This window comes from Sabethes cyaneus, chromosome 2 (assembly GCF_943734655.1).
Source record: "Sabethes cyaneus chromosome 2, idSabCyanKW18_F2, whole genome shotgun sequence".
Classification (NCBI taxonomy): Eukaryota; Metazoa; Arthropoda; class Insecta; order Diptera; family Culicidae; genus Sabethes; species Sabethes cyaneus.
The window spans coordinates 163394033-163421492 of NC_071354.1; the positions used below are offsets into that span (position 1 = coordinate 163394033).

Consider the following 27460-nt stretch of genomic DNA (forward strand, 5'->3'; position numbering starts at 1 on the left):
AAATCTGCCATGCAAGGAGAAAAGCCATTCTGTATCTTCCTTTCCCAAAGCATATATTTTACTGCTTTTTTATTATTAACTATTTCAATGCAATGTGTATTATACTATTTCAGTTTTTATCGGCTTCTGGATATTTTCATGAATTTTTAGCTGTTTCGATTTCTTCGATATACTCGTGATCACCATATATTCGTCTGCTGCTCAACAATCAACATACAACTGTCAATTTGCGTCATAAATATTCTCTCCGATTAATCTTTTGTTGAGGCGATTGTCAGAAAATTGAATTGACAACCATAAGGTCATAATTTGAATGTGAAGCTGAAAGGTTGAGTAGCCTTGTTAAGTTCAAAAGATAGAGAAGGGCAGTGAAAAACAACCGAATTGTAAAAACATCTTGTCGCCCTGTTTTCCAAGAAGGTAGCAGAACAACCCCGCCCACAACACCCTCAACCTTAATACGTCGTCGCGTGTTCGTTACTATTTCATAGCTTTTATGAATTTTTATTTCTACTTTCGTCTGCATCTTTATAGATATACTACTGGACCGAACCCATTCGCTGATTTTTTGGCAAAATATTTTGCTCGTGGGTTGCTCTATTTTTCTTTAGATGGATTCAACTAGATGATGATGAGCGCTTTGAGATACTACGTCTGTGATGTATATTCACAGATAAACAAATTGATTTTCCACTATTTCAATGTCGACATTGACAACTGTATTACGAAAATCAAAAAATTGATTTGATTCATAGGACATGTATTTGCAAACTAGCGCAATTATGCATGCCCGCCGGTGGGTTTGTTTTTTACTCTTTCTCACTTATAGATGAAGTAATTCGGGACAAAAATCAAACTGACAGATTTTCTCTACGTTTTTGAATATTTATAATTGATTAATTGATTGTTTGACTTCGCCGTTAAAAGCTTTCTAATAGCTGATTCGAACTTATCGTTTCATTTCTTCATTTAATTTCATTTCGTAATGCCCAAAACAGTCGGTTCAACTTTACTAATCAATGTTTTCTTGATTTTTCGTTTTTCTTCCTTACTTTTTCCTACCAACCATAATACCGAATCAATTCTGTTATCCACTAACTGGATAAAAATCACACTGTTACGGTAAAAAAAACCTTTAGGCATGCTATCTGAAGGCCATTGAAACCCGGCCAGATTTTGCTGTCGCATGGAGCAATCTAGGATGTGTGTTTAACGCTCAAGGCGAGATTTGGCTTGCAATCCATCATTTCGAGAAAGCAGTAGCGTTGGACCCAAACTTCTTGGATGCGTACATCAACCTGGGAAACGTGTTGAAAGAAGCACGAATTTTTGATCGGTAAGTAGCCCTTTTTAGTATACCATGTTTAAACTTAGTTCTAACCGTTACCGACAGTTTTCAAGCTGTTTAATACACTCTGTACCGATCCTTAAGTGATGAATGTGAATAAAATTGATAACAACAACTGCTGTCAATTTTGACTGTCAGTAAACGAGCTATATTTCGATGGGAAAATCCAAATTTCAATTGTGTTAATAATATTAAGCTCTGTTTATTTAACAATTATCTGCACAGCTGACAAAATTTGTTGACGTAGGACGTCTTCCAAGAAGGTAGCTGGTATAGGCGATCATTCCAAAAAATTTGTCTCGAGAAGTGGTCAGGTTTTAAACGCTTTAACTTTCCAAATCGTTTTTCATATTTATGCACCGATCGATCGGAAAATCTAAGGAAACACTGTTGATTCTTAAGGTGAAATTAGTCGTCATCGATTCTGCCAATTCCAATAGCAGTTTTTTTGTTTGAAACAAAAATTCTGTCCACGAAAATATATTCGCTGTGTTCAGATTTGCAAGAAGAATGCAGTATTTACATTTTCATGAACAGAATCCCGCTTTTGGGCCCAAAAACTGCTTCCGAAATTGGGCTCTCCGGCGAAAAGTTAATGACTGCTAGTTTCCCGTTAAGTGTACCCTAAGAAAAATTAAAAATAATAGCTTTTTCAGATCCTCGCTTCGTGATTGGTTGAAAGACACCATTAAAATTTTAAGATGAAATTAGTCGTCATCGATTCTGCAAATTTCAAGAGCAGTTTTTTGTTTGAAACAAAACTTTTGTTCATAAAAATATATTCACTGTGTTTAGATTGGCAAGAAGAATGCACATTTGTATTGCGACATTTGCCCCTATTTAGACTACCCCGATTTACACGATTATCACAGTCGAATCTCGCACACGATTTCGTTCAAAGAATATGAAGAAAGTGAAAAAGAAGGGGAAGAAGGAAAAAGAAGTCAAACTCATTAGAAGATCAAACTAAAAGCCACTTTAGAGTCAGATTAACAGTACAAAATGCGGTACGTTGCATTAAATGGATATCACAGTAGTCTAAATAGTCATAAAAGGGGTAATAAAAACAGAGCCCCGCTTTTGGGCCCAAAAACTGCTTCCAAAACTGGGCTCTCCGACTCCGAAGTTAATGACTGCTAATTTCCCGTTAACGCGTTTTTTTATAACAAAAAATGACAGAGTCTCCCCGTCCCAACTGGTCGAAGATCTTTTGCAACTAGAGATGTCCGTTAATCGTTCGCTTAATTCAACTAATCGAATAACAAATGAAATATTCCAATAATATTTAGTCGAATATTGCGAGCACGAGTAGTTGAATTAATCGAATAGTTCAAAGGGTATAATATGATGTATTAATAATCTCGTTATTATCGTTCGATCGAATAATCGTTCGATTAATCGAATTAATAAAAGAAAAATTCGGATATTTTCAATCAAATACTACTTGTTGAATTAATCAAAGAAAGATCAAGACTGACCATATGAATCCCTAACATGTCGAAAAGCAAAACCTAAACGGTAATAATATACACTCAAGTCGCTTTTTACGCGCAGGATACGTCCCGCGTAAATCAAAACCACGTTAAAAAACCGCATAAATTCCAAAAACCGCGTAAAAAACCGCGTAAATTCCGAAAAGCGCGTAAAAAAAACCGCGTAAATTCCGAAAACCGCGTAAATTCCAAAATTCGCGAATAAAAAACAAAATTTCGCGAAAAAAAACTGTGGATTTTAACACTACGCGAAAAAATAGACGTTTTGAGCACATCAGCGTAAATTCCGAAAATCGCGTAAAAAAACCACGTAAATTCCGAAAACCGCATAAAAAGAGTCGCGTAAAAAACGCGTAAAAAGCGACTTCAGTGTAATTATAAGTTAGGGCACGGGAGGGTATTTTCAGCCCATTAAACGATGGCATCTGTTTTTTCGGCCAATGGCCTAGTTCTAGTGGAAGAACATGTTTTGATGTTCTTTGAATAAAAAATAGTAGTTTACTTACAGTCTTGAGAAAATAGTTATAACATGAAAATTGTATGTCGGCAAAGTATTTTTATTAGCAAAAGAAAAGGCAAATAGGCTGAATTTAGAAACCTGCTGAAAATATCATTATCCGTCAAACGACAATTATTCCGACTGTATCTATTGCACAGCTTCACATAAATCTCAATAGGATAGCGATTTTGAATTGATTAAACACGCAATGAAAACTGTTAGATTTTTGTTAAATTCTATTCTTTTATGGAAAAATATAAATTCCTGTACTTTTAGTATGAATTTCGAGAGCTCCGTACTACTCACAATTTTTAGAGATTCATACGCGCTTTCTGAAAAACAAGCAGAAGCAGTTACATTTTTTTTTATCAGTTATCTGAACCTAACCTTTAGTTACCTAAAGCCTATTTGAGTTGGAAGAACACTATTTTAGCCGACAATCATTCCACTGATACAAACAAGTTGCAGTAGAGTTGGGCTTATCTTTCTCCAAACAATGCCTGTGGTGCGTAAGTCGGGTGTTCTGAATGACTTAGATTTATACGAACAAGGACATGGACAGTCTGTCTAATAGTGAGCACTGATCGTTTTTAAAAACTGCTATCTGTCCTTTCGTAGAGTTATTCAAATCTATGAAAATATGCACGTAGAAAATAAACGTAAAATACATGGATGACATGGATTGACCATCGATATAGAATTTTATTTTGCACTTGCACTACAAACTGAAATTAACATGGAATCATTCTGTATGAAAATGACAAATAACAAGTCTATCTGAACTGGTTCTGCATTTTTCTGTATTTTTTTAAATTTAATATGAATAAAAATAGGTTCAATATCCAATGTCACAAATTAGTTCTGCTAAGAGGATAATAGTATCACCATTTGTAGAGTACGGGTGGGTATTTCCAGCCCATTAAGCGGTAGCCTGAACAATATTCAGGAATTACATTGAAACTATATTTATTCGAGACAAGAATATTATTTACTGAATATCGGCGTGTATTTTGGTTTTAATGAAACGCTACTGAATTTGAGTTATAGTCGCGAGAAATGATCGATGTAAGACAATTTCGATAAAGGCAACTTTTTGAAATACAGGGATACCTCGATATAAGACAGCCTCGTTATAAAACAACCTCGATATAAGACAATTCGATATAAGACAATTTTTGTCTTATATCGAACAAATCCCTTTGACATAGCTGGTAACGATACCAGAGCTAATTTTCCATTCCGAAATCGGCGCCATGAAGATATTCATTATTTCAAAATCATCCTAAAGATTGTAAAAAACTAATAGTTCAAACAATAATAAGTAGTTTAAAAATGTAAACACACAACACAGAGCAAAATTGGCGACCGCTAATGCAAATTTTTTTGAAAAAAATCATTTTTCGATATAAGACAATTTCGAAATAAGATAATTTTTTGAAATTATAATTTGTCTTATATCGAGGTATCCCTGTAATTGATTGTCTTATATCGAGGTATCCCTGTAGCGGCAAAATTTTTATTTGGGAAAGTGTAGCCAAAAAAGGTAACGTATTAGTAGCCTACTGGGAAATATCCTCCCGTACCCTATTTATTTTTGGATGGATGTGGATGTGTTTTCAATCGATACATGATGCGTTGAATATGAAAATTTGCTAACTGCTAACAGCTGAGTTTCATAAAAAATATTTCAGCAGGAAAGTGTTAATTACGAAGCATATTTATAGTTTAGAGGTGAATTATCGTGTGTTTTGGTTCATATAAACACAAAATTCTTGTCAGCTAAAATCAAATTGTTTTTGATTTAGGGTTAATTTTCTTTTGCAATTTAACATCGCGTACCACTTTTTACATGGTGAAAATATCAGCTTGATCTGGATTGTGTGATGTTGCCTGTTAGAGAGTTTACGATGGAAACAGCTTTCCATTCTTTTCTGAAACCGTTAAACTGAATTAGAATGTGCATTCAGAAAAAAGTTTTGTTGGGAAGCAAACTAAATTTCATTTGTTGGTGTGCTTGTTTTTGAAATTGGGTTTGTACTTTTGTAGCCAGCACAGTCTTTCCAAGTAACTTAGTTGCTAATTTTGTTCGAAAGCATAAATGGATGATTTAAGTATGAAAAAATAGTATTTTTCTGGTAATTACCAATATTGAACATCATTAAAACAACCGGGTAGAATTATAACATTAAGCATCAGCGCGTACATGTCGGAATTCGAGTTCCACAAAAGCTTACAAACTGGTAACGCTTATGGTCATGCAGGCTATCGTGCAGGCCCTCCTAGAGAGGAGAGGGGTCTTAATTCACCATATAAAACCTTCTTGTGTTCTGAAACCCCCACATGCCAAATTTAGTTCCATTGCTTTATAAGTTCTCAAGTTTTGAGGAAATTTGTGTTGCATTTGTACAGGAGCCCCCCCCCCCCTCTTACACCCTCCTTAAAATTGCTTTTTTACCCCCATAAAATTGCTGGTCATTTTATCTATCCAACGACACATAAATTGTTCAATTTCGTTCAGCAGTTTAGTAGTTATCAGCATTTGAAATCTTTCATTCAAACGTTACACTTCTATTTTCGTTTTTATAAAGTGCTACCCAGTCCCAGTATAGTAAACAAAGATGTAGTCCTACGTCAAAATATTTACGATAGATTCAAACTGTTTAAGTACTCACCCATCGATGCCAATGTAGTCAGTTTACTTGGAATCTGCACTGATAAATCATTGAATCGCACTTTTACCCCTATCGCACTTTCATCCCTCCTTACTCTATTATTTTTCTTGTGTGGCTAACGATGAATACTCGATCACGTCGTTGTCAATTGTTAAAAATCAGATACTACCATTGTCTGAAAAAATCTATTATATTCTAAACGTTTGTAAAAATTACTGGTTGCTGGTGCTTATGCCACGAAAAAAAGATTTATACTGCACTATGAAAAATTATGAATAACATGTTAAAATAATTTTATAAGATTACTAGCTGACCCGACAAACTTCGTGTTGCCACAAATTAACCTGTGTTGTACATAAGATCATCATCTGTACATAAATCTCGGATGATCTTTGTCACAATCTCGAGTTTTGCAAGTTTCTGAGGAGTTCAACCTTAGATGATTCATTTTGGCAGTTACGTAACTATGAAAGCATCCCAGGTAACCAATAAGCATCACCAATGCTATTCAAATATAGGCCAAAAAGCTTTTAAGTCGCCTTAAATGCTACTTAAATGCTATTTTGGCAAAATATACAGCAACTTTACTGATAACCTAAGATAAGATAGTGCTGACAATGCCAATTTACAGCTAATTACCGACACGAAGAATTTGAATACAATTTTGGAAGCCAATTTACAACAACTATGCAGTCAAAAAGCTAACATACAATAACGTGCAGTATAAAATGCCAGATACGCTGATTTGCTGCTTACGCTAAGGCTTATTAGTTACCTGGAATGGGTAGTTTAATATACAAATTTGCAATTTTTCCTCACAATAAAGTAGAAAACAACTCCCCTGTCCCCTCATTGCATAGCCAGAAAGCGGATAGTAATACAGTAATGATCCGATTTTATCACCCCCATGATGAATTTAGGGGTGACAAAAACGGGAAAGTGACAAAATCGGGTATTTTTTCAATTTCTATTTTTTTACAGATAACTTAGAACGAACTACATATATTTCATTCTGATCACTTTTAGGACATTTCGCACTTTCATCTACCTCTCTGTGGACATTTGTCACCTGTTCACAGCAGTCCCACAGGTATGAAAACACGCGTTTTTTAATTGCGCCGAAATGGTTGATTATACTGGTTAACTATGTTCACAGAAATTTCATAGCGTAAAAAGCTCTTTCTTATGGTATGAACGATTCTTCGATTAACTCCCCTAAAAGTAAGATAGAAAATTTATTTTTCAAGCAGTAAGAGATAGAGCAAAACAATGTTCTACAAAATTTTTGAGAAGATGATTATAAAGAACTTTGCCAAAGAAAGTGACCTTCTAGCTATTATAGTTGTGGAGATAAGAAACAACTTTTGTGAAAACTCCACGGTAATCAACACAGTTCTTTTCACAGTGCTTTAGCACATTTGACATGTTTCAAAAAAATTTTCAAACGAAGCTTTTGATAAATCAAAAGCGTGACAAAATCGGGTAAAAAACGTGACAAAATCGGGGGTAACAAAATCGGGTCAAAAACGTGACAAAATCGGGGGTGACAAAATCGGGGAGTGATAAAATCGGGGAGTGACAAAATCGGGTTACCACTGTATTCACCATGATTGTACAACATTACGCCGAATGTCATTTTGCGAAAAACCTTAAGCGGAATGTACCATTTCACGGAAAACTTTTTTGTGGAAAGTACCATTTCGCGATCCTCTCCTTAATCGCTGTCGCTCGTTCCAGGAAACCCAGGTAGACCTAGGAAAATAAATGAACCTAGACAGTAGTGAATTCTGCGGGGAGTTGCCTCCCCACAGTGGGCGGCGCTTCCGACGGCGGGTCGCCGGCAACACTCGCGGCCGTCTCGTCCTGAATGATCTAGTGTTACTATTGATAGTTTTTGTGGTCTTGTTATTGATTAATGTTTTATGGTAGAGTCTCGAATTTCTCGAGTTCGATTAGTTTTTGAGTTTCGCAAAAATTTCTGTTTTATTTGTATGAGAGTCCGTATCCCCCTACCACAGGGGTGAGAGGTCTCTAACTATCATAAAATAAATTCAATACTCAAAAATTTCCTACATGCTAAATTTGGTTCCATTGGCTTGATTAGTTCTCAAATTATAAGGAAATTTATATTTCATTTGTATGAGAGCCCCCCTCTTAAAAGGGGAACACCACAGAAAAAAATTCTGCCATCTAAAACTGCCGCATGCCAAATTTGGTTCCATTGACTTGATTAGTACTCAAATTATAAGGAAATTTGTATTTCATTTGTATGGGAACCCCCCCCCCCCCTCTTAAAAGGGGTAGGGGTCGTAATTCACCATAGAAAAAATTTCTGCCATCTAAAACTCTCACATGCCAAATTTGGTTCCATTTGCTTGATTAGTTCTCGAGATAAGAGGAAGTTTGCATTTCATTTGTATGGAAGCCCACCCTCTTAAAGAGGAGAAGGGGTCATAACTCGCTTTCTAAAGAGGAGAGGGGTCCTAATTCACCATAGAAAATATTTTTGCCTCCAAAAACCTCCACATGCCAAATTTGGTTCCATTTGCTTGATTAGTTCTCGAGTTATGAGGAAATTTGTATTTCGTTTGTATGGGAGCCCCCCCTCTTAAAAAGATAAGAAGTCCTAATTCATCATGGAAAAAATGGTTGCCTCCGAAAACACCCACATGCCAAATATTTGCTTGATTAGTTTTCGAATTATGAGGAAATTTGTATTTCATTTGTGTAGAAGCCTCCCTCTTAAAGTGGGGAGGGGTCCTAATTTACCATAGAAAATATTTTTGCCTCCAAAAACCTCCACATGCCAAATTTGGTTCCATTTGCTTGATTAGTTCTCGGGTTATGAGGAAATTTGTATTTCATTTTTACAGGAGCCCTCCCCCCCCTTAAAGGGGAGAGGAGTTATAATTTCCCTTATAAAGAGGGGAGGGGTCTCAATTTACCACAGAATAAATTCTTGTCACCGAAAACACCCACTTGCCAAATTTTGTTCTATTTGCTTGATTAGTTCTCGAGTTATGCAGAAATTTGTGTTTCATTTGTATGGGAGCCCCCCCTCTTAGTGGGGGGAGGGGTCTCTAAAACCTTTCCTGGCCCCAAAAACCTCTACATGCAAATTTTCACGCCGATTGGTTCAGTAGTTTTCGATTCTATAAGGTACATACGGACAGACAGACAGAAATCCTTTTTTATAGGTATAGATAGATAAGTCTTCTGAATTTAAAAAAAATTATTTATTTATTTATTTATTTATTTACTAGTCTTCGAAATTTCGTACAGACAGTTCTTAGTAATTACTTATCCTAAGTTTGAAAGTAGTCCGAGTAACATTAAAATCATAATCGTCAGAAACAGTATTAAATACACGACAACATACGTCAAATGGATTGTTTTGAGCGAACTGAGTACGGTGCAATGGAAGCCTAAAGATAAAGAAATCAGCTCGTCGAGTATGCCTTGGTGGAACGTTAAATCGGACTCGACTTAGGAGCTCCGGTCTGTCGATATTACCTTCTAGCAGATCAAAAATGAATAGTCGTTGCAGCAAACGTTGGCAGGCGTAATAAAGCGCATCGATGATCGATGTTCGTAAGGAGGCAGTCGAATTGGATCATCCCAGAGCAGCAACCGCAGAGCGTCCCGAACGAAGTGACGCTGGATTCGTTCGATCCGGTTGATATGGACGGCGTGGTAGTGCGCCCGTACAAGCGCCCCGTACTCAAGGATACTGCGTACAACCGCACAGTAGAGAGACTTCAAGCAATAAGAGTCGGTAAACTGCTGCGTATTCCTTTTTATGATTGGATGTTGTGCATTGCTGGTGCAAGCAATCACGAACATTCTCTCATCCGATTAATACTAACAATGGTTTTAGAACGAAAATTGATCATTAAAACCACAATAAGAGTGCGATAAAACTCGAATAGTTGTACTTATGTTACCACTATCGTGTACTACGCGTGCTGCACGGTAATTTCGTTTATTTCAAGACATGTTTAATTTTACCTCCACGAAAGTATTTAGGGTAAGGAACGAATTAAGCAGTGTCACCTATTTTAATCAGTTGAAAATAAATGAGCCGAAAATGCACTTTTTTATTCATATTTTCAAAATCTTTTGATAGGAACCATAGATTTAATTCACACAAACATAATTTACTGGGTTTCCGACAAGAAATATGATAAATTAAAAATTGTTGTCCAAAAACGTACATTTTTCAGCTGCTGAAGGCAATCGCCACCTCGCTACTAACCAATCCATCACATTTTCAGCACTGATTACAACCACTCTAAAAGTCAAGCACTCAATTGGCACATACCATATTTATTATTCACTACCCTTTTTTCTATTATCTAAGGCTTTGTTACTAGCCGAAAGAAAGATCAAAATTAGTTCCATCGCTCCAACTTTTAAAGTGAAAAATCAAAAGTTTAGCTCAACAATAATGTCTTCGAATGGTAACAGCTTGAAGAAATAAAGGTAGCAAGAACCCAAGAAGATGGGTATGCTGATATCCCCCACTTAGTCAACCCATCGCTTGTAATAAGGTAAAACAATCAGTGACCCGGTTAGACTGCTTAAAGCCGGTTCTTTACCCTACATTGGTTTGTTTACGAAAATAATTTACATTGCGAATAATGGCTCCTATTCTGTGATAACAAGGGGGAAAGGAAGCATCCATAAATAAATTATGGGAAATCATAATTTAGCCTTCATTTTAAGATACAACTAGCAAAGCAAAGCAAAGGTGCTACATTCCGTTATCGAAACTTGACCTTCTGTTTTTATACGACAAACTTCGCAGCCAGCTGTTAGAGTGCAGGACAACTGCAGGGCCAGTTGCTACGATTCTATTGACTCTAACAACCTCTCCCAGTCAACTATTGAAGGCTTCTATAAAATTAACGTACTAATGGATTTTAAAACAAATAGTTAAATTTTTTGAATGAAAACTCTTTTTAACATATGTATAAACAGGACTCATTTATTCTTCTATGTAGTATGAACTCTCCATTAAGGCTTTACAGAATATGCAGCACATCACTGAAGAGCTGCTTGAGTACCGTCCTGCCTAAAAGAATTTCGCAACCGCAAATAGAAAATTTCCAAAACATTTAGCTAACTATAGTGACTCCGGCAACCGATTTATGCAAAGCTGATGTGTTAAAATGCATTAGTATCGCCGTTAAAAGCGGAAGAGAGGAGACACGAAGAGAATTTTCCATTGTCACATAGGTCTTTTTGAAAAATTACCCGAGTAATAGTCCACTTATTGCTCAAATTACTTTTGTCCTATTTAAAAATTTTAACAATCTTTACACTCAGCAAAGTTCATTAAATACAGAGATAAAGCTCTAATATTTTAGTATTATCATAAAATAAGTGATTAATTGACCGTCGGAAGGCGAAACACGAAAATATTCCTGATAAATTAATTAATTTCTGAAAAATTACGAAACAGTGTCTTCGAATCAACCGTGCTTCATGCATTTTATTCCGAATGGCAACGCTGATGGAAATGAGCATTACAATCGCAAACTGTTACGTTAGAATTCTCTTAGGATCCCAAGCATATGGGTGAGTGAGCATAAATTTCTCTCTTCACTGGCTTGGAAAATTCTTTCGAGGTATTCGTTTTCCTTTGCTGCAACGCACTTGGCTGAATACCTGCTGCCGTGTAAACCAACGACTGAATGCTAGACGAACAGTATCGCACTGGCAGTTGACGCGTTCGGAAGCGAATATTCTAAAATTGCGGAATAAATCATCAACGTGTCCACTCCAAATTCAAACAACCGCGCGCGCTATATTTAGAAGGGCAGTAGTGTCGCAACCATAGGATGCTGAAGTGCGAACCATCTTACGGTTACAGACTAAAAAGGATTAATAACTTTTTTGTGTTTCCACGAAACATAGATGAAAAGAATTTTTTAAGTGCCAGTTAATTACTCTTCCTTAAATTGTGGTATGTGGCATTTTATAGAAATCCTAGTGTGAACATGATAAGCAATGTATTTCCATACGAAATGCTGCATATGAAACGACAAGTGCTTAATGTTTGGATCATTGGTGTGGGCGTTACACAGAAATGTTAGTTGGTGGGTGACATTGATAGATAGACGATAGCAATTGGCTGTAACCTCAAGTTTCAAACCGACAATATTTAACGTATATAAGTTTGCTATTAAATTTTAAGGTGCAAATTTCTCTTTAATGCTAGAAAATAGTTTAACGCATATTATATTGCTAAAACAAATTGCTATTATGTTATCCAGTTTTGTTATCCAACTTCGTAATATACAGGAATTGTTTTTTGTTCCTAAATCTTAAAGCGAGTAGCAATATTCACTAGTTTGCGTAATCCGAATACGTAATTAAAAGCTATATTCGTAAGTTTACGAAACCACTCCCTGTGTTTAAAACAATTCTATTTTGCAGCCACATTCACAAAAGGACTTAAAAAAATGCATGGAAAAATTGTTTTACGGTAGACACATTAATTTTCTTCCGCTACGCCTTTCATCTTATACTTCCGCTAAAAAGTATGGTTAAAATCGTTTGAAATGCAAGCAACAGCTTCATAACATCCAGAAGACAAAAAAGCGGTACTGTGTTCTTTCAACATTTTTGCTCCACTATCCACTCGAACAAGGTGGAAAACGCTACATTGAGTGAAGAATAAGGGCACCCAGTTTCCTGTTTCAAAAACAGGATTTCCTAATGCAGCACTCGTTGCTAAATAAAATTGTCTTCCAATTACTTTAAAGGTTTTGTCCTGACTCAATGCCATGACATTAATGATAAGAAATATTCCACGCATGATTATGAATGAATTTTCACAAGCTGGTAATTTCCTGCGGAACATTTTTTAGCTTTATAAAATAAGTTTTCCTTGATCTAGTTAAGTCTAGCAGCAAACATTGTTTAAAAATCATCATTTAAACTCTTTATATAATTCTTCCGAATGTATTGTCAAACTTCGATTATTCTTAAAGTACATACCTCGAATCAAGAACTAAAACTATAATCTTTTGAAGCATAGAAAAAAATTCCTAATACTGGAGTAAGGGTATCGAATGTAGAACGGGAAGCTTTGCTTTTTTGCCTCAGATGCATGCTATTTTAGGAAAAAACATGATGGTTTCATTAAATCCCGATTTTCTTATCAAAAAGAAATCATAAGCTTTACAGCAAACAGAACCGTGGGTTATATAAAACGAGCATCTAAACGGTTGTGTTTTATTCGGAATAATTTACGATTCTTGTTTTCTTTTGCCGTAAAAATGCATACTTCCTTGCAGCCGCATGTCGCTGCACATTTGACCTTTGAGTTTGTAAGAGTATGACTGTTTCAAATTTATGAGCTTTATGCACACAATAAGTTAGAAGATGTATGACAGACAGCTACTATTATAAACGCCATGGAATATAAATATCAATGTCACTTGTACACCTGTCCTCTTTGTTTAGAAAATGTGTTGAAACAATACATCACGAGTTGTCAAAAAATGCACTTACCAAACGGACTGTTAAATTGCTTTCATCTTCATCCGGGTTAAAGAAAACACAAAAGTGCATCGAAAACGGGACCACTACAAGTTTTACTCACCATCGAGCAATTTAATGTGGCGAAGACTGCACTGGTACTTTCAGATTTATCACATGAACACATTTTCTGGTTGCAGTGCACCGCAATGTGGCTCACTGGTTGCTACTACCATCCTACTCATTATTAGAAACAGGAATTAAACGTCAGATGCAATTACCTATAAATTGTCACACGTGTCTTGCATAGTGCAGTGGGTGTTGTGTGACATGTTGATGAAGGAAAATTCAATTACATGGCGGAGAAAAACTACATCGCCGAGTACTGCCAATAAAGTGAAAGTGTGACTATCTAAAATCTATAGACGAAGTACTCTGCTTTAGCCGGCACTAAGGTGCAAGGAAGATGGATTATCAATGTATCGTGATTTACACAATCGTCAGGATAACACCGTACCATCCCTACAATTCACTATCGGAGCTCAAAGCAGATCAGCATGGATGTGTTGATTGGATTAAGTTCTACATCAAAAGGTTTGCCTTACAGAGTGCGCTTTTTGGAACCGTATTCCGTTTCGTTCAGTGCTCTTTTCTAAAATTAGTATTTCGTTATTATTTTTGAGAATATTAAAAAACTCCCACGTAATACAATGAAGATAGTTATAGCTTTATGATATTTCTTAAAATCCTGATTGTCATGATTCCGTATATTCTTTCAACATATTTATTTGTAGACGTAATCCGTAGGCTTTTAGTAATACAGGGATACCTCGATATAAGACAATTTATGATTTCAAAAAGTTGTCTTATATCGAAATTGTCTTATATCGAAGCAGGATTTAAAAAAAAAATGTCATTAGCGGTCGCCAATTTTGCTCTATGTTGTGTTTTTACATTTTTTGAACTATTTATTATTGTTTGAACTATTAGTTTTTTACAATTTTTAGGGTTATTTTGAAATAATGAACATCTTCATGGCGCCGATATTGGCATGGAAAATTAGCCCTGGTATCGTTACCAGCTGGGTCAAAGGAATTGATTCGATGTAAGACAAAATTGTCTTATATCGAATTGTCTTATATCGAGGTTGTTTTATAACGAGGCTGTCTTATATCGAGGTATCCCTGTACATTATAATAATTTTAATTAGATAATGTGAGGAAAAGAAAACTAATATGTATAATAAAATCATAACCTGCATATAAATGGATGCTTGCATTCTGTGTTGAGTTGAAGCTAGGAATTACTCCTGGCAAGATAAGTGTACCCTTATTACTTTTAGTTTTGATCCATTGAAGAGTTCGCTGAGCGAGCGGATATGTAATAAGCCACAATTTCATTTTATATTTGAATACTAGTAACCTTTTATAAACAGAACTCAGAAAAAATCAGTGCTATACAAGCAGCATGCACTACATTCTTTAGCTTTTGTTTTTGCAAATCAAACGAACTCAAAGTAGAAGAGCGTGCCGGCTGCCACATCGACTGAACAACACATCGCCGATGATCGGCGGAATGTCGATGAGTTAAATTTCGAAGTACAGAGGCCTTACGTTTTGATGGCCTTAATTGATGTATCTTCGAATACTTTGATCGGCTTCTGACCTGTCATTCAGGATCGGCTGGCGCTTTTTTTGATCTCAGTCAGTGTTGGGTACAATTTCGCTAATTAGCGACGCTAAATTCTAATTTGCGAGCTAGCGTTTTCACTAAATTTGGAATAGTGAAACCATTAGCTTCGCTAAAAATAAGCCCTTGAGATCGCTAATCGCTAAAGTTGCATGAAAATTGGAAATGCATGTTTTTATGCATTGGTCAGCAATAGTGTCACACATATCGGCATGCTGTTCAGCTCTTTCTTGGCGTGGGCAATCAGCTGACTTCTCCGTTTTGGCCACGAAATTATTCGTCCAAATATGTTCTATTGTTTGCAACTGGATGACGCTGGGAGAGTTGGCGTTATTCAATACAATGATTATCCTTGGCCGATCCATCTACTCCAGTGATCTTTTGGGATAATGGGTCAGGCCGGCCAAAAAACAACATCCTCAAAGCGGCAACTTCTGGTAAGTCCATCATGCTGCATATTTTCCCGGTAATCGCAAACCCCGAAGGAAAGAACAGTGGCTTGGACATTCGCTTCTCGCTGATCGTCAGATACAGAAGGACCTTCTTTGGGAATTTGGTGTGGGAGACATATCTGACACCATTGCGTAAACGGGGGTGGTGGGGCGTAATGTAAAGCAAAGCAAAGCCTAGGTGCTACAGTCCGTTATCGAAACTTGACCTTATGTTTTTTTTATACGACAGACTTCGCAGCCAGCTGTTAGAGTGCAGGCCAGTTGCTACTATCCTATTGACTTTAACAGCCTCTCCCATTCGGGATTCGAACATATGACGACTGGCTTATTAGGCCAGCATCATACCTCGAGGCCAATTGGGGGCGTAATGTACTCAGTGCTCTATCAGTCGTTGGCGTCCAACATCAAGTAGGTCTCGTCGCCGGAAAGATGTTTTTCAGATGTGAGGTCCTCCTTCACCGGTTGGTTTCCTCCCTAAGGTGCGGAAGGCTGAGGGCACATTGCTCGCGGTGTGCCTTTTCAGCTTCTGCTGCACTTAATCTATCTCCAGCAGGAAGAGGATATTGTATGTGCCGGATTGGCTATATCCGCCGGACACGAAGTGTCTCACAATGTTCAGCTCCTTCACTCCGGGCTGCAGCTAGCAGTACAAATAAAGTATCGAGTGTAATTACTTGACTGTTTTCGTCATAGCTGCTGCAAATCAATTGATAACGCTGTCAACTTATTTCTGTACACAATAAGGCTGCTGCTATTGGCGTGGATTGATCACCAGTTTACTGGATAACCTCATATGTAATTAGTAATTGTCGACAGTTATTTATGATACATGGTATTTTGGGTAATTTAGATTTAGCGATTATTAATATCTATATTCAGACCTGCCAGATGGCCTCGAGATACGATATTGGTCTATCAATCCGGCCGACGCATGTTCCAATCTCCACTGAGAGAAGCAAAACGACAACTTCGAGTTATTAACGTCTTTAAGACTTGACGCTTCTGATTCTAGTTATGAAACTTGCTGCGTGCTTAATATACGATTTTTTTTGTTGCTGTCAAAATGCAAATTAATTATTCAAAAATTCGTCACGGTTGGCACGAGTGTCTATTTTAGAAAACAAGTTGGCAACGTCTAGATTAATGATTAACAGGTTTTCTGACAAACTCGAAAACTCACTCGTTCACAGTTTAGATTACGATTTACCCTTTTCGTCCTGGTTTCACCTTTAAAATGCTGTTGTAGACCAGGATGCACTAGTATCATTTGATCCGCGGAGTAACATCTGTAGGCTCAATAACAGAGTGAAGCTCAGTATCACATTTTAATTAAATAACTGCGAGTTTCAAGTTGCTAATCGAATACTTTTACTTAAACTTTTATTTGTTCTAGTGGATCATTTACTGATTGTATAACATTTCACCGAATATCATTTCGCGGAAACTCAATTCCCAGTTTATCAAAACGCGCTGCAAAATCTCTTCGCGGAAAATACTTTTTGGCAGAAAACATTTTAGCGGAAATACTTATTCGGTTAAAAACTATAACGCAGTAAATACCTTTTTGGAAATTACATTTTCCCGGCAAATCATAAATCCGTTATTGACTTTCGATCTACTCACAAAGAAAGTATGATCCGTCCTTACTCGCTGTCGCTCGTTCGAACCCAACTGAAGGAAAGTACTAGAGAACACCTAGAAAATAACTGTTTGTTTTACTATGCATGGTTTGATGTGAATTTTTGAAGGAAGTAATTTTCAGGAAAATAATTCTTTTTTTTTGGAAAACGTTCCATAAAAATTTCCCGACTTATATTTGGAGTTTTCCATCATCGTGGACAGTTTTGTGGAAAAGTTTTTTCAGATTATATGCAGATGCTTGCATCGCCATAAAATGTTTTTGGTCTTCGATGCTTGACTCATGTGTTCATGTTTTTAAATGAACAGTGTCCACGAATTGTAAAATTTACGTTGGAGTTTTCCAGAAAAATAGCGGACCTTAGAAATATCAAATTCGAAAATTTAAGGCTCCCGAAAACTATTGAATATAAAATAATAAAAATCACGACCGTAATATTTTTGATAGTTATTTTCTGATTTGAATAGTAAGCGCAATTCTTATTGCCTCAGATATAGAAGCATATTATCGTTTTAAATCATCTGAACGAGGGTGCAAAAATTGTCTCTTCAACTTTCTGTACCCTTGGTTAGTGTTGTAGAAGCAGGTAGGTACCATGAAATGACGCATTAAATTGAAATAGGGGCAAGTTTTTTTTCACTGGATTGACTCGGTTGAGCTGTTTTTTACCCTTCTCACAGCATGCGACAGCCGGTAGCGATTCCTGGCATACAGTAGTCATAGAGAGACAGGAAAGTTCGTCAACATTCTGTCGCACTGACTCCCAGTTCTACCTGCTCTATATCCAGCGAAGCTGTACATAATTCTGCTGTATCAATAAATTCTATTTATAGCGCATTCTCGATATTCAATCATCCCGGTACGGTTTCTTGGCTGGCATACGCTTTCAAACGAGAAATTCATTGGTGTCCTCTTCTCTATTTTTCGTGCGAAATGCATGAAAAACCATCAACCATCCCGACTAGTCTTGATCCTTCGCCAAAAATACACGGTAACCACCTTTTAATCACGTTAGAGATTAAAACGGAAATCGATTTTCCAACTTTCGTTATTCAATTTGTGATAGAAACTTGTGCCTGAGTGTAGCCGGCCTGAATTGGTCCGATTTATTCTTTACTTTAGTTTTAGAGTACTAAAGATGATGTTTGAAGTTGCTATTTGGAAACCGTGATACTACCGTGACACCGTGAGACGACATCACTAGACAATCGCAAAGCCGCGGGGACCACAAAATTGCTCACATTGCTAGGATATGTTTTCAATAACATGAAACATCCATCAACAAACATCATCAACGTATCGTTGCGCAGTTTCGAGTATTCCTTGCAGAAAACGGAATAATTTGCATTTACGCATATTTTAGTATTACATATTTTGCTACTATCAACCAGTTCTAATGAAACAAGATTCACGGAAGATACACTGAAGTCGCTTTTTACGCGGTTTTTTACGCGACTATTTTTACGCGGTTTTCGGAATTTACGCGGTTTTTTACGCGGTTTTCGGGATTTACGCGGTTTTCGGAATTTACGCGGATGTGCTCAAAACGTCTATTTTTTCGCGTAGTGTTGAAATCCACAAAGTTTTTTTACGCGAAATTTTGGTTTTTTTACGCGGTTTTCGGAATTTACGCGGTTTTCGGAATTTACGCGGTTTTCGGAATTTACGCGGTTTTGATTTACGCGGGACGTATCCTGCGCGTAAAAAGCGACTTGAGTGTATTTCGCAAAAAATTACACTGCACAGGCAATTGCATCTATCAAAAAAATCTAAACAGTAATCCAATTTATTGGATTGACTATTGACTTGTTTAGATTTGGCTCTGTGCTTTTAGAGCATAGCGAAAGGTTATCAAAAGCTTTTCTCCATAATTTCGTACCGAGTGTTTAAAGATAGGAATTTCACTGTGTGCATGAAAAATAATAATGAAAAATCCTTACAGGAAAAAGCAATAAACACGAGTTTGATTCTGTTGTTTTCAATGGATACAAATGGCTAAACTGATCCATTGCTCCTGTGTTCGTTGATTCCATATAAACTATTCTTCAAGCTTCTATTCAATATAATAAAACCAAGTTAGTGTTTGTATGTAAGGGATAAATTCAATAATGGCTTGAAGAAATTGAATGATTCTTTTTTCGGTTGTTCTGTTTTAGTCTGCGACAGGTTGGTACCCAAAAAAAATAAAAATCCACGCGAAAAGTTGGAAAATAGTAAAAAATCGATATTTTACTTTTCCCGCCATCCATCGTATACGCAATATTTTAGGCTACTACGATTATTGCGCTACTACGACAGTTTTGTCCGATTATTTTTTGTAAAGGTAAACTCGATGGTTTTAGATAACGCCTACTGCAGTTGACCTTTAAAATAACTTCAATACATATTGAAACGAAATCTTGTGAAATTAGAAAATAATACACATTATATATTGAACTCACAATAGTTCAATTTATCAAAGAGCCTAACAGCTTACAGCTAATTCTTTCATCTTATTTAAAAAACGAACTGAAACTTGCAATATTCTACGTTGGATGCGTATACAATGCATGTTTACAAATGTTTTAATGCCATAAAATGACTGATTATTTTACATGAAACTGCGTGTCCGTCAAGTGAAGTATGCACCTACTTTATTTATTAGATATATGACTGGTTTGTATGTTAAAGTATAAGAAGTAAAGTAAAAATAAAGTAGTAAAGGTATATGTATGAAAGCTTTACACAGCCAGTGAACCATTAGTATTTAGTGACGTTAATAATTTTTGGTCCATTTCACATTTTATTGAACTTCTCAGAAGTGATAAAATAATGCTTTTGCATTAAATTGTTTGGCGCATGAAATACCAAAGGAATAACGAAAAAAGACAAAAAAACCTGATTTAATCCACCTAGTGGTGAAAGGAACGTTTGTTATACGGTCTTACTTGCTATTTGAGATAGAAATCGACACGTCTTAACTACATAAACATAATTCATCTATTGGTTAACGTTGCATACTGCGTTGGTTTACATAAAATTTTTGGAAATTGAATAAGTTTACAAAATTTGAACAAAATAGGAGCACTTATAAATTTTGATAGATCCTTTTTCCATGAAATTGCTGAGTAAGTTGTTATTACTGTGAGTAAGTGCTAGTAAAAGTAAGTTGTAACAGGAAATATTATTCTTTGCGTAGTAAAGGTCTAGTTTACAGGTTTTTGAACTATGCATAATTTTCTGTAATACCATTCTTTTTGATTCACATCAAGTTTTCTTGAATAAATTTCATCAATTTGTATTAACCTTCGGTTATTCACATTGTTGTATTTTGTACAACACGTGTGTGTAGGTCTTTGAATGCCATATTGTTATAAAGTTACAAACCGTTGTTTAACTAACGTATATCCTTCAATAAACTTGTTATGAGCAAAATGTCATAATTATTCAATGCATTAATACTTTAAATTGTTAGGAAAAGCGATCTGCATAAACCGACATCACAGAAATGAAGCAAGCAGCATGTGAGCAGCAATTGCGGTACAAATTGACCCCGACCGCAATTTTCTCTCGTTTCTTCATATGGAAAAATGGTGTTTTTATGCTGCAAAACTATCAGCAAATGTAAAATGTTTAAAATGTATCCGTTTGTTGGTAGTCAAGTAATTCGGAGTCAAAATTAGGATATTTTTTATACTCAAAGTTCTACAGTTCTACAGAAAAAATACTATATTCAGCAAAGTTGTAATACATAAAAAAGTCATACAACAATTACAAAAAGAACTAAAATAGAAAAACTAATTTTACAAACTCATATACAATAAATAAGGTTTTTTATCTTCGCTGAAGAGATAAAAGGTTGCTGTCTTCAGCAAAATTTCTTGTAATAATATGCTCGAAAACTTTGCAGAACTCGTCAATGTGTTATATTGAAACTGAAGAAAAATAATTTTTTTATTTCACTTTTATGGGGATTAATCGAAATTTAAATTCTGCCAGACGATAGAGCTTTCAATTTGAAGAAACTTCCAAACGTTCGATAAATCTAAAACCAAGTTTTCCCGGTCAAAACTATAATGCGCACGTTTTTTTGGTTTTGGGTTATTGTGCGCGCGAGTAACCGTGTTACAAAAGTTGGGGGTTGAGTGTTCGATCTTTTGACCGGCAAAACCAATTCTTATGAAATTTTGAAGATACATTCGCAGTGTCAAAAAAACGAAAGGTTCGTTTGATACTAAAATAATGAAACTTGATAAATTGTCTTAGTTAAAATTATTATAAATTATTGTTAATTTTGATGTGTTGTACACGATTGTACATAACTTTCAAATTAAATGTTCAATCAAAAAACAATTCAATAGTTGATCTATTAGGCTATATTACCTTCCAAGTGAGACTCCTAGCGCATAAATCGGTTTGCCCATCTCTGACAAACAGGCGATAATTATTACATACCTTGTTAAAACAGGTTTTTAAACATTAACTTTTAAACTACTCGTTTGTTCTCAATAAAACTTCCTGAAAATTTTTTTGATAGCAAGAGCTTTCATTGGTACTAAGATCATTGAAATCGGTTGTATGGTTCCCGAGAAAAATCGTGTCATGCAGTTTTCAAATTTTTATAACTTTTAAACGAAACATCGAACCACGAAACTATTTAATAGTGGTATACTAGACAATAATACCTTTCAAACGAAAGTAATATCAGACGAATCGGTTCGGCCATCTCCAAAAAACAGGGGATAGAAAATGAGCTGCACACACAGGCATTGCTCAGTTCGTCGAGCTCTATCGATTGGTGTATGTGGGTCAACTTCGTGATATTCGATCAATTTCTAAACCTTGGTTATATCTATACCTATAAAGAAGGATTTCTGTCTGTCTGTCTGTCTGTCTGTCCGTATGTTCCTTATAGAATCGAAAACTACTGAACCAATCGGCATGAAAATGTGCATGTAGAGGTTTTTTGGGGCCAGGAAAGGTTTTAGTGATGGTTAGAAACCCCTCCCTCCACTAAGAGGGGGGGCTCCCATACAAATGAAACACAAATTTCTGCATAACTTGACAATCAAGCAAATAGAACAAAATTTGGCATGTGGGTGTTTTCGGTGACAAGAATTTATTCTATGGTAAATTGAGACTCCTCCCCTCTTTATAAGGGGAATTATAACTCCTCTCCTCTTTAAAAGGGGGGGCTTCCATACATATTTCCTCATAACTCGAGAACTAATCAAGCAAATGGAACCAAATTTGGCATGTGAAGGTTTTCGAGGGCAAGAATATTTTCTATAGTAAATTAGGACCCCTCCCCATTTTAAGAGGGGGGGCTCCTGTACCAAAGAAACAGAATTTTCCTCATAACTCGAGAAGTAATTAAGCAAATGGAACCAAATTTGGCACGTGGGTGTTTTTGGAGACAAATTTTTTTTTCTATGATGAATTGGGACCCCTCCCCACTTTAGGAAGGGGGGCTCCTATACAAATGAAATGCAAATTTCCTCATAACTCGAGAATTAATCAAGCAAATGGAACCAAATTTGGCATGTGAAAGTTTTCGAGGGCAAGAATATTTTCTATGGTGAATTAAGACCCCTCCCAACTTTAAGAGGAGGGGCTCCTATACAAACGAAATACAAATTTCCTCATAACTCGAGAACTAATCAAGCAAATGGAACCAAATTTGGCACGTGGATGTTTTTGGAGACAAAAATTTTTTCTATGATGAATTGGGTCCCCTACCCACTTTAGGAGGGGGGCCTCCTATACAAATGAAATTCAAATTTCCTCATAACTCGAGGACTAATCAAGCAAATAGAACCAAATTTGGCATGTGGAGGTTTCTGGAGGCAAAAATATTTTCTATGGTGAATTAGGACCCCTCCCCACTTTAGGAAGGGGGGCTCCTATACAAATGAAATGCAAATTTCCTCATAACTCGAGAATTAATCAAGCAAATGGAACCAAATTTGGCATGTGAAAGTTTTCGAGGGCAGGAATATTTTCTATGGTGAATTAAGACCGCTCCCAACTTTAAGAGGGGGGGCTCCTATACAAATGAAATTCAAATTTCTTCATAACTCGAGAACTAATCAAGCAAATAGAACCAAATTTGGCATGTAGGTGTTTTTGGAGGCAACCATTTTTTTATGATGAATTAGGACCCCTTACCTTTTTAAGAGGGGGGCTCTCATACAAACGAAATACAAATTTCCTCATAACTCTAGAACTAATCAAGCAAATGGAACCAAATTTATCATGTAAGTGGTTTTGGACGCAAGATTTTTTTCTATGGTGAATTGAGACCCCTCTCTTCTTTAGAAAGCGACTTATGGCCCATCTCCACATTAAGAGGGTGGCCTTCCATACAAATGAAATGCAAATTTCCTCTTATCTCGAGAACTAATCAATCAAATGGAACCAAATTTGGCATGTGGGAGATTTTGGAGTCTTGAATTTATTTTACGATAGTTAGAGACCTCTCACCCCTGTGGTAGGGGGATATGGACTCTCATACAAATAAAACAGAAATTTTTGCGAAACTCAAAAACTAATCGAACTCGAGAAATTCGAGACTTGTATGTATGTATGTATGGGGATAGCCACCATCACCTCAAGGGTTTCCCATTGTATGCAAGTAGAATTACTGCAGAATCGAATTTATCTACCCAGCAACTTTCTTGCCAATGCTGTTCGTGAAGGACTAAAAGGGGTTTGGGTGGATCTGTAATCAAAGTCGCTTACAGGATTCCACGGGAATATAAGACACTCCTTCCAGCATAGACCTCCGGTTTCTAGATACATAACTTCGCCGTGCAAACTTATCTTGCGTGATGATTTGTGTGCTAGAAGGGCGCGTCAAAATCCTCTCCGACCTTATATGACTTGGGCTGGTTACCACATCCCTCCTCCAGTCTTTGATTCATTCGATACCCTGATGCTCCCTCCCCTCCCTTTTACAATGAACATATAGGTTTATATGAATATAGTTATATGAATACGAATGCAGCAATATGAAAAAATAGTATAACGTATATATAATATTGTATAATAATATAATGGTCATATAATAAATATTATAATATTAGATCTATAAAATAATACAATGTATTATGACTAAAGTGAAGTTTGTTGCACTGCTGTATGAATTTCCTTTCAAGTGTTTTAAAAGTTGTAATTTTGAGGTTCACTGTTAATACAACCCTAATTCACATCACACTCACACACAGCATGCACTGCTGCTAAACAAAAACGAAAACGCACACATTGATGGGTACCGGCAAACGCTTATTGCAAAAGTCATCATCGTCATTACCAGCTCGCTCTACCTCAATGCGCATTCCACACGATTCACGAAAAGAAACAACACTAACACACTACCAACATCCGAGGTAGAATCAGATAAAACCTGACACTACCACTGTTTCCTTTTTTTCTTCAGCGTCGCAAACGAATACTAGCGCTATGCAAACCTTACGATACAATTGGGTCCTAAAGCCCTATGTCGTTTTTAGCTTGAATCGATGAGGTTAGGGTTAGGAACAAATATTTTGATATTCAATTTTATATTTTTAGGCTATTGCCGTTAAAAACCTTTTTTTTTTTAATTTTGTGAAATTTTGAACAAAAAATAAACATTTGGGCAACCTTATATAGACAAACTATAGTTGTGCATGGTTGTGTCAAGCGGTGTTTAGACAACATGAATTATAAAAAGAAACCATAGTATATCTTGAAATGTCACGGAAAACTTTTTGTTTACCTTCACGCTCATGTGATAGTGTGTCAAAAAGTCAAAAGTTGCAAAGTCAGGAAATGGCTTGGCAATCGCGACCTAAAACATTTTCTGAGTTTACAGCTCATTTTCCGGTTCCGGTCATCTCAGTTTAATTAAGGCCTTTGTCAAAATCAGCAATAAGCGTAGTGACTGCACTTGGTCACAGCGTGGATGGCTTCAGTTTTCGGATGCAACACTCGCCATCGAGATGCGACCGTGTTTGGTTAGAAACGCACAGAAATTTTTGGTCTGCCGTTCGCCCTACTGCTGATTCACATCGGAGTAGCAGAACATACCAATCTGATTGATAATACGGTGCCAGTTTCGGTTGGCGTTTTTTTTTCATACTGTTCTGCGGGGTCGATTGTACCGAGATTATACTGTTGGCCATCAGTTTGACATCGTTTAGTCATTAGCACAAACTAGATTTGGGCAAAGTCTAGCACCGTGAATCGATGGATTGAAATACATTGCCCGAATCAAAACTTTTATCCGATAACTAGTACAAATTTGATGTTCCACTTCCTCACGACCAGCAAAACGCAGACAAGAACAAGAGACAACTGCGAAGCTGTAACTGTCAAAACGATCAGCTGCTCTAATGTCAAACCAGAGTTGCCAGTGAGAAAAAGTTATCATTGTTGCCAGAAACGTGTTATTTTCGTTATGTCAAGGAAGATCTATAATGTCAAGGGAGAATAAATTACAATATTTTTGTTTTTTAATTTTTTAGTGCTCTGCATCTTTTTAAAAAAGAAAAAACTATACTCTGGTAGTCATAATGGAAAGCTTTATCGTTCCTTCTAAAAAAATCATCTTTTTATCACAAATTTTAGGACCCAATTTCTTTCCGTAAGCATTCACATTGCAAATTCGGCTCTACAGAAACCACCAAATGACAATACTAGTATTCTGAGACAACAACTTAGCTGATATTTTCTGCTTCTACACCAAACACCGAACGATCTAAAACAACCGACACCATTTTGGTGAACAGCACCGTTTCATCACTTCTCATAATAATTGGATAAACAGCACACATATTTTTGAAGTTTCTTAATCATCTTAAAATCACTTTCTACCAATTAGCCCACCACAATCACGCGATACACGACTTAATTTAACCAGGATAAATTCCACAATTTGTGCTATCAAATAAACACGACTGCACCGGCTCACACTTCGGAGCGAACTGAACTCGAGAAATTCGAGACTTTTCCATAAAACATTAGTCAATACAAGACCACAAAAACTATCTATAGTAACACTAGATCATTCAGGCCGAGACGGTCGCGAGTGTTGCCGGTGACCCGCCGTCGGTAGCGCCGCCCACTGGGGGGCTTGCAAAACTCGACATTGTGACAAAGATCATCCGAGATTCATGATTTATGTACAACACAGGTTAATTTGTGGCAATACGAAGTTTGTCGGGTCAGCTAGTAGTATAATAAAAGTAAAAAGAACTAAACGTAAAGACGTCCTTCATTTATTTGGATTTTCGCATGTTTTAGAAACCTAGTTAGAAATGAAATTAGCAATATAACATTTAATTCTTAAGATGATAGATTCTTTCGGATCAGTAATAAATTAATAATATTATACTAACACAGCTAGTTCCCTACGATAAAACTGAACCTTGTCGTGGTGTAGGGCTTTTTAACTAATCAGTAAATGAACAGCGGTCACGTTTACTTCTGAATGTGGGTATATATCAAAATACTTTTGTGATTTCAAGTGGGACTCGGGGTAAAAATTTACCAAATGTGATTGTTGCGTTGTTCAGAAAGTGCTTTTATTCCGCTTAAGAATAAGGCCAGCATGGGGATCTCTGACAATAGATGAAGTTTTCTGGGATTCATCCTTATTTATCACAACTGTCACAAATATCTCCGAAAAATGTCGGATTGATTGAGTTGGTCGGGGGCTTAGGGTTAGTAAGGGGATGTAAGCGGGATACCAGATCCGATTGGATGCCGAAGGACCACTCTGTAATGATTACGGGTAATAGCACTTCTTAGGTAGCAGATGGGAAAATTAGGTCAATTCGTGTCGCGTGTTCGAGTTTCGGCTAGGCGGTGCTGCTAGATAGAGTAGGATTTTTGCACTGGCCCCGTGGCTGTCCTGAGCTCTGATGGCCGCCCGCGGGCTCTGTCGATGAGAAGGGGTCGAGTCTTAAAGAGACGTTTAAGCCCAGAGCTTTACAGCACTTTGGTCTAGAGGGTTGGAAGGCGGGCGAGTCTCTATATTTTGAAGCTTCTGTCGACTACCGCGAACGTCCAGCTTGTGCTGCGCTCAATTTACTTTGTATCGTGGGAATGCACTGTGAATACTAAGGGGATGAAAGATTAAATTTGCCCTGATAAGTTGATAACCACTAATGCTCCGAAATTTGTTTTACCTATTGGTTCATTTGTGGTTGTTTGTGTT

General features: G+C 36.6%; 1 protein-coding gene across 2 annotated transcripts in view; it reads left to right on the top strand.

Annotated features, from left to right (window-relative positions):
* Positions 1-27460, top strand: part of LOC128738187 (UDP-N-acetylglucosamine--peptide N-acetylglucosaminyltransferase 110 kDa subunit) — a 59314-nt gene that overhangs the window by 25645 nt on the left and 6209 nt on the right. For both annotated transcript variants that reach the window (XM_053833122.1, XM_053833123.1), the window contains exon 6: positions 1140-1336. In XM_053833122.1, coding sequence (XP_053689097.1) covers positions 1140-1336 — 197 coding nt within the window. The remainder of the gene's footprint in view (positions 1-1139; positions 1337-27460) is intronic.